Below are 11,949 nucleotides of genomic sequence, written 5' to 3' on the forward strand. Positions count from 1 at the left end.
TACTTTCGATGTAAATATTCAGATTAGATGAGATGGGATGAAATGGATGGTTGATAGCCAAAGCCTGACCACCGCTCCATGTTCAATATCAACATCGTAAAATATACAGCTTGGACGACATTTAATTATATCCTTAAGTGCGATCTTGCTTCTTCTGTACTCTTCTCAACACTCATGCCAATAAATCAAAGCCTCGAAAAAGCTCAAAGCATAGCACCTTAAGGCACAGTCCAAACTGTGGCAAGTTCGCACTCGAGGATATAGCTAGTATTCTTATGTTGATGCATATTTCTTCGTCGATTACCCTGATGATCGTAACCGAGTATATTGCGAGCTACGTCTTCACCCGATCCTCGCCGCGGACTGGTCTGGTCGGATGAATACCTAGTAATATGTATGTACAATGTTGTATTCACTTCCACTTCTATAGCATTCGATTCGCTTAATGGTGCTCCTCGCCATGTCCATCTCCGTGGTGGTCGTCGCTAAGGAACAACTTCTCGTATCCGACGTAAGCGATGAAAGCCACGGTCGCTATTCCCAGGCCGGGGAAGGCGTTCTTGAAGCGGTTCCAGCGCGTGAACTGGCCTGTGTATCGCCACGCTTCCCTATACGTAGACAAACCAAACCCCACGTCAGCAGATTATCCTCACCAACACCACCAATTCTAGCTCACGCCGGATTGTCGCTAGCCGGGTAAGAAAAGAAGAGGGATATGATAGTGCGAAAAAGGGAAAAGAAGGAAGAAAGGAGAACTGACGCTCGCTCCCAGGGATCGTATCTCGGTTGTCCAGCCGAGTGCGCGAACTTCCTGATGTCAAAGCCGGTGATGTTCGGCTTCTCGCCTTGGTGCGATCGGAGTATCCTGTTTTCGAGGGTGTACCTAGTTAGCCAATTGCGCGATTACCCTCCCCCCATCTTTAAAATAACAAGTAGGAGTGGAATTTTACCTTGAGGGATACATTGTGAATAATTGTGTGTATAGGTTGGGTGTGGGAAGCTGGCTTGCAAGAGCTCTCGGAGCAAGTCAATGAAAGCTCATTCACCGGTCGAATCGAATATAGGAAGTACCTTTCTTAGCCTGAGATGGAATGGAAGAAGCGGGATCTACTTGAGGGGGATAACTTCATATTTGAAAAATCGTATGCTTTAAATGTACATATTCTCTCACGCCCAGACGCCTAGACCACTTATTATTAGGTATAATTCAATAACGTCCATTAATTAACCTTAGGTACTATGTTAGGTAGTACCAGGTATCTCTCTCCCTACTCCGCGTTGGATCTACCTAACGCTACACCTGCCGCTTTCCAAGTTAACGATTCACTTTTTAGGGTTTTCGGAAGGCTCAACCAAGTTTCCATACTTTACCTAGGTACATTAACATCACATCTTTACTTACCCAAGGCACCTAGATAGCCTTTACCTACTAAACCATTTCTTCACCATTCACCATTCAACCACTTTAACTACACACGAACATCTAACAACTTCACGTGGTTGAATTTCAGTATTTGACAGATTGGCGCGAGCAGAATATAAACCACGATTTCTGCACGCGTCAATAGCTACAGCAAACCACTTTTGGCTAAGAGCCATCTAGTATCTAGTGTCGTTAAGCTCCCTAATGCCGACCGTATCTATTCCTCCCTTCATACCAACGACCAGAAAACCTAACTGAATTCCGTCCGCGACACACGGACCTCACTCAACTCAATGGCTCCCCCCTCCAGATTCGGGGGTGGCCCTCCGAACATGGCGCCTTATCAGCATCAGTTCCCCTCCCACCCGTCGCAAGGCCATGCGACCGCTCACCAACCCCCCGCCTTGGGAAACTCTGCCTACTTAGGTAACACGCAGATGAGCCCTTTCGCAGCTAGCGGATTAGGACTCGGTGGTGGCATTAACGCTGCCGCTGGCTTTGGCGTCGCAGACCAGACCGGTTTTGCTAGCCACGCTGCCCGATCGGGCTTCCAACACGCCGCGCAACTACAGCAGCAGCAACAACAGCAGCACGCCCACCAAGCCCACGCTATGGGAGCTGATCGACAGGCGCGGTCGGGTGGCGCAGGTAGGCCCCGTGTACGCGAGGTCTGGAAACACAACTTCAACGAAGAGATGGCCATCCTGATGGACCTCGTTGACGACTATCCTTACGTAGCAATGGTTGGTTACTTCTGACTTGTTAAGAGTGTTTATAATAAAATAATCTCGCCTACTGACCTCTCGAAAATAGGATACAGAATTTCCCGGTATCGTGGGCCGCCCCATGGGCAACTTCCGAGGAAAGAGCGATTACCACTACCAGTGCCTACGTGTCAATGTTGACTTGCTGAAGGTGATCCAGATAGGACTTAGCTTATTCAACGAGAAGGGCGAAACCCCCGCCGACCGAGCTAATGCGTCGAACGAGGTTGGTCCCAATGCCCGAAGTCGAGGAAGCCAGGCGCAAATGCCTCTCGCCTGGCAGTTCAACTTCAACTTCTCTCTCAAGGAGGACATGTACAACCAGACCTCGATTGAATCCCTACAGCACGCCGGTATTGACTTCAACCAACTGGAACGTGACGGAATCGACCCGCAGAAGTTTGCCGCACTCTTCATACCTTCTGGCTTCGTTTGCTTCGACAACGTCAAGTGGATCTCGTTCCACGGCGGTTATGACTTCGGCTACCTTACGAAGCTTCTCTCCAACGAAAAGCTAGCCAACGACGAGAGCGAGTTTGATAAGATCATGAAGAAGTGGTTCCCAACAACGTATGATGTTAAGCACCTCATGAAATACGCTGTGAAGCTCCATAGTACCGGTCTTCTCACTCCCTCGGATCCCGCTACTGCCGAGATCATGCAAAAGTTTGAGCAGAAGTCAGGCTTAGAGAGCATCGCAGATGCACTGAAGATCAAGAGAGTCGGCGCCGCTCATCAAGCTGGTTCGGACAGTCTCCTGACGGGACGAGTCTTCTTCCAGCTACGCGAGCGGATCTACAACGGTGAGATCTCGGACGACCATATCGGCAAAGTCTGGGGTCTCGGATTCTCGGGAATGGAGATGCCCACCTCCACACAGAACCAGACTAACAACGCAGGTAATACCTCGCCTGGCAACGGTAATGGGAATGGGAATGTGAACGGTGGTCCTACCACACCTAGCACGGTGAGCGCCGGACTCGCTAGCACCCCGGCTGCGCAGGCCCACAACACAAATGGAATAGGGATGGGACCTATGACCCCAGGTGGCGGAGGAGGTGTTTTTGGAGCCTTCAACTTTCCGGGGAATCCTAGATAGAATCCGAGTTTCGGAAATTGCTTTGGTACGCCGATAGATATAAAATACGCCTTACCAGTACCCTTTGGTCTTCCGCCTAACGTTTACTTACCACCTCTCTTTCTCCCGCCATTTTTGCCGCAATTAACTCATCTTTGGAACTTCCCGGAACCTGGTCCGTTACCTGCACCTGGGCAAAGATCGCCAATAGGACTACTTCCGCCGACCGAATCACAATTGGCAAGACAGCACCCGTCAGCAACTCAAGTAGGATTGACAACGAGACCAAACAGACCTATTCGGCCAACGGCACCCGTTAGACCGATGGTGCATCGACCACATTTCCCATTCCGGGTACCTTTTGCTATACGACCACCACGATATTTACCACAACCTTTGTTGGCTCGTGTTGATAGACGGAGAGATCGTCTTCAACGCCGCCCTGGACGTCCTGTCAGAGTTTACTCTGCCCCAGGGAGTTCAACGTCACGTGCGGCACGCGCAGCCCGTTTGATTCCGCAGAGGCCATCAGGTTTCCTACCGACGTCAGCCATTTCTGAAGGGGTTTCCCTTGAACATCGGACGGTTACGATTCCTGGAGCACCAAGGACACCACCAGCACAGCGTGACTTGTCCCCAGGACCGTCCCTGACATTAGAAGACCTGGGTGCGTTAGAGAAAGCTATTAGCCACCTTACCATTTAAGTGTTGTGGGCATACACATGGGTTCTCACATCTGAAGAAAAAAAACTCTATGGTTGAGATAGTCGTTTTGGGTCTAAGTATCGTCTGAGTTTCTAGCAACAAGTTGTTTCCAGCAAGACCACAACATGATTTCATGTGGGAATGACAACGAATTTTCTATTTCCAATTCACAGTGGACGGTGGGCATTACTTTCTTCACGATGATCATGTCAATATGCGGTTCTCTTATTTGCGTCTGCGTTTTAATTTTCACGTCTCGCGATCATGAAATCTCGGGCGGTTCTTTGTACCTTCTAGTGACCAAATGCGGACTGGTGAACACCCACCATCTTTCCGTTTGGTAAGGCTGGTTTTCCCACGACTAAAGATAGGATTCGGATGCAAATATCTGAAACGAGGAGTATGTTAATGGTTTCTTTCTTTTTCTCTCTCAAGGCGTTTGATCTCTGTATACGCATGTACTACTAGTGGTCGGAGGGGGGGGGCAAAGGGGCAAATCTCCGGAGGTTGGCTCGGCTGGTCGGATACGGATTGATTGCCAATACATATAACTCGGTGAGAATCACACGTTAGTTGATTCCGCTGAGGTTTTGCCGTATATTTTTGATGTTGTATATCTTGTCGTGAGTGAAATAAGTGACGATGTAAAGCCGTATATTTATTTTTCTTTTGGATAGAGCCTAGGATGTTCTTTATATCCCTTTTCTCGTACCGGCGATCTAGGGTTTATAGCCATATATTAGGTACCGGCGAACAACTTTTTGGATCAAATGGTGGGTAAATATAGGTACTTATAGGTAAACTGGAAACCGCAGTTAATCTTATATATTTGGAGGAGGCAGATAGACTCCTTATTACTTATAGGAATATAATTAGACTGGATATGATATAGTGCTAGATATATAATAAGATGCTACAAGGTAATAAGCATTTATATTATAGGCAATAATACAAAATCCATATACATATTAATTACATGGATCACATGAATTATATCACATCACATCACATTACAAACCAAGTATATATTAAGTACATATAGCGAATTCTTAATAAACCAACTCAATACCTACTCTACTCCTTATATCAAAAAAATAAAACCCAAAAAAGGTCATCATAAAATTCCCATATAACTTAGGTACCTAATGCATTACGCCGCTATAACCCCTCCCCCCCCAAAAATAACGATGCTAATAATCATAATAAGAATAAGTACCTATTCCCCCAAAATAGTATTACAGAGAGAAAGTTACTTAAAGGTATGAAAGTAAGAATATAGGTACGGAACCACCGTGTCATTAGCCATTATAATAACCATTACCTTACCTACCTACCTTACCCAGGTACCTATATCCCATTCCCCCCCCCCCCCCCAAAAAAAACGTCCTTGTCATAGCCATCGTCATAATAACTACTACTACCACTACTACTTCTTCTTTCCCAATTTAGCCAGTATTCTTTCTTTTTTTTTCTTCTTTTTTTTCTTTTTTTTCTTTTTCCCTCGCTTCTCTTTCCGCTTCTTCTTTCTGCCTCCCCTCCCCTCTAACAATCAGGTAATATACACCTTCTTCAAGCGATCGACGCCGAAGATCTCCCCGGTGCGCAGGTCCTTGACCTGGCCGGCGAGCAGGCCGGCCTTGCGGGCGTACTCGTCGAGGCGGGCCTTGCCGTAGGCGCGGCCGTTGGGCAGGAGCAGGAGGTCGGGCTCGACGTGGCTCTTGCCGTGGAAGGCGTAGGGCACGCCGCGGGCGAGCTCGTTCAGCTCGGTGCTGCAGATGGGGCAGACGCTGGAGGCGAGGGATAAGGAAGTCGAGTGGGAGGGGGGCCCGGCGGCCGAGGACGGGTGCGAGGAGTGGCAGGCGGGCGTCTTGAGGGCGGAGAGGCCCGAGCTCAGGGCCACGTGGAGAAGGGGCACGGAGGGCAGCGAGAGCAGCGCGTTGTGCGTCGACGTGAACAGGTTCGCGAGCATCTCCCACCGGTCGTGCGAGTACAGCTCCGCGTAGACGTTGGACTCGGCGGTGGGGCGCACGGCGAGCATCCCGCAGGCTTGCATGACTTCCCGCTTGTACGTGTTCTGGTAGGGGAGAAGGAACTTGCGCGCGTAGGAGAGGATGTCCGTCGGCTTCGTCGAGTGGTCCCTGACTAGCTCGATGTACTGCTGGAAGCGAAGCATGAATTCCAGGTTACTCTGCGGGTCGGTGGAAAAAAAAAAGTTGAGTTAGCAAAGCCGAATATTGATAGATAGTGGAAGTATTTCACCAAAGACATGAGTAGTAGAGTAGGACACAATAAGAACAACAATAACAACAACTCACGTCCATCTTTCGAAGCTCCTTCTTCGTATCGCCCGCAGTACACCACGCCAGCGCCTCCGTGACGCTGCGGTTGAGGATGCACTTCCGGATCCTGCTCATCTGCTCGAAGGTGTCGAGGTCGACGAGGGGCTCGATGCCCTTCTCCTGGGCGAGGGCCCTGGCGCTCTGGTTATAGCCGTGGCGCAAGAGATAATCGACGAGGAGGCGGTCGAGGCGGATGCGGCTCCAGGCCTCGTACTTGACGTCGTCGACGCTGTGCATGGAGTAGAGCTCGTTGAGGTGGCGGAGGCGGGCCTCCTCGTGGCGGTGGAGCCGCTGCTCCTCGTCGGCGAAGGCGATCAGCTTGCGCTTGACGCCGCGCGCCCGCGCGATCATCGTGTCGAGGTTCCGGAGCACGTCGGCCTGGGAGGCACCGCCGTTCACGCACGCCGTCGCCGTCTCCTTCAGCGTGTTCTTCACGTACGTGCCATCCTTCTCGACCTCGAAGTGGGCGGAGCGGAAGTTCTTCCGCAGCAGCTCGGTGGGCAGCCGGAGGAGAGGTTGGTCCTAACGAGGGGCCGTTTGTGTTAGCTTCATATTTATTTACCTTTTTGCTCTTTTTGCCCTGCTTCGTTGGGGGCTATGCATGCATGTATGTATGTAGGACTGGAAACGAAAACTAATTCGGGGCGTAAAAGGAAAGGAAAGGAAAACAGCAGCTAGGTTAGGTATGATGTAACCCAACGAACGCCCGACGACAACGTACGATAAGCTACATCATATCACATCATGTATTTTTTTTTTCTTCCCTAACAATTGTGAAAAGGGAACGAGAAAGGAGGGAACGTTATTACTCACGAGGAGGAGATGACTCTCGTGATCTAGTTTTTTCGCTGCAATGTCGCCCATCTTTTCTAGATGACGGCCTTGATTTTTATTTATTTTTGGGGGGGGAAGGGGGGGATAGGTATTCTATGTAAGGGGTGTGGTATCATAAAGTTGGAGGTTTGGTAGTCAGATGACAATTGACCGGTTTGAACACTTAAACTCCCATAAAGGGTCCCCACTGGTTAGGACCGCGGTGGGCAGGTGGGGTGGCTGGTCCGACTCCACAACGGGCCGGCTTCCCCAGAGTTGAGGAAGGAAAGAGGGGCAGAGGGGGTAGGGGAAACCTCAATAAATAATCCCGCCTAGTTGCTGGTTTATGTTCGGTTCAGGTATGTCCTTATTACACCAACATTTGCCAAGGCCTGATTGACGCAAGGTTAATTACTTTACATAGTCATATCTTTCTCACGAGTTTCTTTCTTACCAACATTAGGTATTTCGACATCCCGGAAAAAGTGATAGGTAATTCATTTCGTCGTCCTAGTATGTACACTTTGTCTTCCTTCAGAGGTATCCCAGCCACTTCGACATAGACATTACTCGTGCATCTTTGTAATTAGGTGCTGCTATTGGATCTGCCCCTTGGTTCTGTTAGTTATCGTCATAGCGGGTGGCTTATCGTACTGTGGTGGAAAGACACACACGATTCCACTCTCTACTTTTGCCCGCTTACTTTATACGTACATAGATACCTACAGTTTAACCCATTTCTATAAATACGTCCTGGTGATAATTGAATGCTACACATCATCTACATATTATCTGTCCCTAGGTAGGCGCGTAAAGTTATCCCCTGTTCCTGTTTATGCTATGAGTATATTAATACCAGGTATTAGATTAATACTACAACATCGTAGTCGCGCCCGTCTTTCTATCCGGTGCTTCAGTGGATTGCGGATACTCCCGAGTGGTCTCCTCGATAATCATAAATTGCCTAGTGCGACTTACATGCAGTCACACACATCCGCTGTTGGTCACAGGAACAAGTAGCAAGTCGGCCGGGGACTCACGGGACCTGGGACGCTAACCCCAAAATTGTTATCATAGGGGTTGGTTGAACTGCATCTAATAGAAAAAGAAGGTAGGTTAAGCTCGGGGAGGTCACTTGACTTGTTGGTCTGAGACTTTTTTTTTATTTATTTTTTTATTGTGGCATACCCATCTCTTTTGTCTTTCTCAGGTATACGTTAGATACCTAAGGTAGTCTAGGCCTTCCAGGTACTCGAAAAAGATAGGGCAATATGCAGAACGAAATCCATTTGCCGAGCCACCGAGATCAGGTTCTGCCCCACGCCATCATACGAAGCGAAGCAGGAATCTATCCCATCCCCCATCCCAACCTGCAGTATGCGCGGTTTGCATATTCTGTTGCTGGATCAAACCTGATGAAACAAATATCGCTCTGAGACAACCCAAAAATTTGCTGTTAAATAGTTTAAGGGGTTTAGTACCTCCAACTCTTACTATCGAGGATACCTACCTAAGTACATAAGGTACATATATTATATATGCCTAACTTTAAGTACCTATAAGTTAGCAATAGGCAAGTAAGTGCTAGGTGGTACCTAATCCAGCTTTGGGGAAGTTTCAATTATACAAAGCTGAATTAAGTTGAATTATCTAAATTATGCGAATAGTTACTTGATCTCGATTCAATATTTCCCTTATATAGGGCATGGTTAAATGCAATGCTAAAAAAACAAACTAATAAACGAACTCGGGAAGATAAAATATGAGAGGCAAAGTGAATAGATAAAAAATACAAATACCTACCTAGAACCTAGGGTAGTCTAAGTACCAACCATAACAATGATTGGTTAACGATTAGGGAACTTTCAGGTCTTCTTTTAGTGCGTCGACAGACAGGTCGAGAAGGAAAAAAAAAGAGGGCCATCGGCCAAGGAAAGCTACTGGTGGTGGTGGACCGTGCGTAATTTTTTCTGGGAGGGTTGTCATATGGTCCTAAGGTATGGTCCCAAAGAAGGCAACCCCAATTCTCCTACCTAAAGGTACTGTTCTTTCCTCGACTTCGATTAAAGAAGTCTACTTGACCACATCGAACTTCCCCCAGGAACCTTAGCTCGAAATTCTTCCGGTTTTATAATTTTATTTTTTTTATTTGCCTCGTTTAAAAGGTTGTTCCACCGACCGACTTGATTCGCAGCTCTTAGTTCATTGCCCATAATTTCCACATTTTCATTCGAGGCTATTTCCTCTCGAAACCTCGAAACCACGTGAAGTCCAAGCACTTGCGCCAGCTCCCAGCATAAAAACTCACGAGATCTAGCTCACATGATCTAGCAATTTAGTAAGTATTCATTTTCATTTCCATCACAAGCATTTCCCTCCCGTCTTACGATATACCCCCGAAACGCGACGGCATTATTTTCTCTGCCCGCGCGCAACGAATGGCCTCGTCGCCATTTAATGCGAAAATTTTCGCGTCTATCATCTCGTCGCGACCTGCTCTCTATCCCATATCGTCGAATGCGAGGAACAGTGAACAGTATCTTTCTATACATCTACCTAACCTAATATATCTATGTCGATCCCGTCTACTAATGACGTGAGGTCTATTTTCGTCGCAGCATTCAGGGCGACCATATTCATCCACAATCAAGCCGGTTTCTGAGGAGAAGCCTCCCGAGTTTCAGAATCGCTGATGTTCGTGTTCATATGATCCTCCCCTTACAATCTACGTCAAGTCGATCTTCTCGTAGACTTTTTTTTTCTTACAACATATTTTTCCTATTGAATCATTGGTTATTGTCGTATATTCGTGTATTCAATCAATACATCTAGCTCCCTGTCGCCACCTCTTCTATCGGACAATTTCACCAAAAAAACGTGACAAGTCTCATTTAACTCTTTTATATCCTCGCAAGTGATGGTGACGGCAGCAATGCAATCTTACTTGCTCATGTTTCACGGTTATAGTACCACACACATATACTAACATCGGCAGACCTCTCGTGATAACACTGAAATTCATCACGCACCTTTACGTGTACGGATCGCATAGGTGTCTAGGGCCTACTGTAGGTGTCGTCAATCGACTGCAACAATTCCTTCAGCTAAGCGACTATGGAGTCAAACGGTTACACCCATACTGAGGCACTCCTCGAGCCTCTAGCTCATATCAATCGAGAGCATTTAGCTGCTATGGCAGACGCAGCTGTCGCCGATCAGAACGACTTCAACGCGTCGTCCCCGTCTAGTCCCAGCCAGAAGAGAAAGCGTGGCGCACCGGATTCTTCTCCCGATTTGCGACGCGCTAAACGTGTGCCCGCTAACATTTCAAGCACCCTGGAGGCGGCATATGTCGAGAGCGCTGTCGAAGCTGCGCAAGCAGCCGCCCAGGCAGCAACTAACGCCGACTTCTCGGCTCTACAGCAGGCTACAGTGGATCACCATGACACTTCGGACCATGCCAACGCCTCCAGCACAGCTGCCGCCGCTTTAGGAACCTTATACCCTACTATCCACGTCCCTCAATCTACGGAAGAGGCCTTTGCTGCCCAGACTTCGACAGAAGGAGAACACCACCCAGATTCGTCATTCGGCCATAACGATATGCTTCATGCGGACGGCCTTCCCGACACGTCTTCTAATGGACTCCCACAATCCCAGAATGGTGTCAGATCCACCCAGCCTTCTTATACGACCAGCTCCACATCCACTTCCAAGCCGGCTGTAGGTTCGGAAGAATGGCACAAGCTGCGAAAGGACAATCATAAAGAGGGTGAGTTATATTCCCGCCACGATACTAGAGGGAGCATGCTGATATTGCTTCAGTGGAGCGTCGGCGTCGCGAGACCATCAACGAGGGTATCAATGAGCTTGCCAAGATTGTACCCGGATGCGAGAAGAATAAAGGTTCAATTCTGCAACGGGCAGTCATGTTCATCACTCAGCTTAAGGAGAACGAAGCGCAGAACTTGGAGAAGTGGACTTTAGAGAAGCTATTGACCGAGCAGGCAATTCAGGAGCTCAGTGCTTCCAACGACAAGCTCAAGCAAGAGTGTGAAAGAGCTTATCGAGAACTAGCCATATGGAAACAGGTGGCACAGAACGCAGGACTTCAGCCTCCCCAGTCTAAGGAAGAATCTTCTTCATGATGCTGGTTCGACCGTCGATAGACTCGATAGTCTTTATTACTTGGCGTTATCTCTTCTATACCCCCCGACTACCTACTTCTATTCTATCGCGGCACTAATGGTTTCTTCGATTGCGGACATTCGCGATCGTGTACGAGGATCTTGGTGTTCCGCGCAGGATTGACTATCGCCAACACGCAGGTCAACACTTCATGGTTCGGTCGCCTTGTTTGCAATGTCGAGTAGTGCTGGACGTCGGGCACGGGGATTTTGGTTGGCAACTGGTTGGGATGAATCTTAGGCACAGGCGTTGGTGGAAGACTTGGTTTACTTCACCCCTGGTACGGATGCCAGACTAGAGGGGTTTCCCCCAAGAATACAAGCCTTGGGCCAATTGTGAATTATATTTATTTATTGCAGGCATTCGAACGCTGACGTCTTGGCAAGATGTACCGTGCATCTACATGTTGCATTATGCATATGCGGGTTGCCACGGGTTCTTGCAAGACGGAAGAAGTCGGTCTCTTGAGACCTTGATGATAATTTAGGACGCAGCGAAAGCGGGAGCAACAGTAGGGGGGGGGGGGGGGGGGGGGGGGGGGGCAGGTGTCAGAAAAGACGGCGGCCGGCCGATGGATATGGGGGTCAGGACGGATGGCTACTTTTAATGCCGGTACATCCCAAAAGTTTCTTTTTGCGC

At 48.4% G+C, this 11,949-nt stretch overlaps 5 protein-coding genes across 5 annotated transcripts; 3 read left to right on the top strand and 2 right to left on the bottom strand.

Moving 5' to 3' along the window:
* Positions 1-442: 442 nt before the first annotated feature.
* On the bottom strand, positions 443-964 carry F4812DRAFT_463882 (uncharacterized protein; the record flags this gene model as incomplete). Its single annotated transcript, XM_047938280.1, has 4 exons — positions 443-608; positions 677-688; positions 761-865; positions 951-964. The coding sequence occupies 4 exons, from the start codon at positions 962-964 to the stop codon at positions 443-445; spliced, it is 297 nt and encodes a 98-aa protein (XP_047785662.1).
* A 604-nt stretch (positions 965-1,568) lies between these two features.
* Positions 1,569-3,438, top strand: F4812DRAFT_252205 (CAF1-domain-containing protein). The gene is made up of 2 exons (XM_047930745.1): positions 1,569-2,166; positions 2,237-3,438. Exons 1-2 carry the CDS (start codon positions 1,717-1,719, stop codon positions 3,284-3,286), a joined length of 1,500 nt encoding a protein of 499 aa, XP_047785663.1. The 5' UTR covers positions 1,569-1,716; the 3' UTR covers positions 3,287-3,438.
* Positions 3,439-4,117, top strand: F4812DRAFT_252206 (uncharacterized protein). The gene has a single exon (XM_047930746.1). The coding sequence runs from the start codon at positions 3,590-3,592 to the stop codon at positions 3,968-3,970; it is 381 nt and encodes a 126-aa protein (XP_047785664.1). The 5' UTR covers positions 3,439-3,589; the 3' UTR covers positions 3,971-4,117.
* An 858-nt stretch (positions 4,118-4,975) lies between these two features.
* F4812DRAFT_447413 (protein FYV10) lies at positions 4,976-7,481 on the bottom strand. The gene is made up of 3 exons (XM_047935740.1): positions 7,123-7,481; positions 6,286-6,831; positions 4,976-6,158 (listed from the first exon to the last, which is right to left on the bottom strand). The coding sequence occupies exons 1-3, from the start codon at positions 7,171-7,173 to the stop codon at positions 5,520-5,522; spliced, it is 1,236 nt and encodes a 411-aa protein (XP_047785665.1). The 5' UTR covers positions 7,174-7,481; the 3' UTR covers positions 4,976-5,519.
* A 2,833-nt stretch (positions 7,482-10,314) lies between these two features.
* On the top strand, positions 10,315-11,270 carry F4812DRAFT_453673 (uncharacterized protein; the record flags this gene model as incomplete). Its single annotated transcript, XM_047936516.1, has 2 exons — positions 10,315-10,894; positions 10,948-11,270. 2 exons carry the CDS (start codon positions 10,315-10,317, stop codon positions 11,268-11,270), a joined length of 903 nt encoding a protein of 300 aa, XP_047785666.1.
* Positions 11,271-11,949: the final 679 nt, after the last annotated feature.

This window comes from Daldinia caldariorum (genome assembly GCF_022478825.1).
Source record: "Daldinia caldariorum strain CBS 122874 unplaced genomic scaffold F4812scaffold_28, whole genome shotgun sequence".
NCBI lineage: Eukaryota > Fungi > Ascomycota > Sordariomycetes > Xylariales > Hypoxylaceae > Daldinia > Daldinia caldariorum.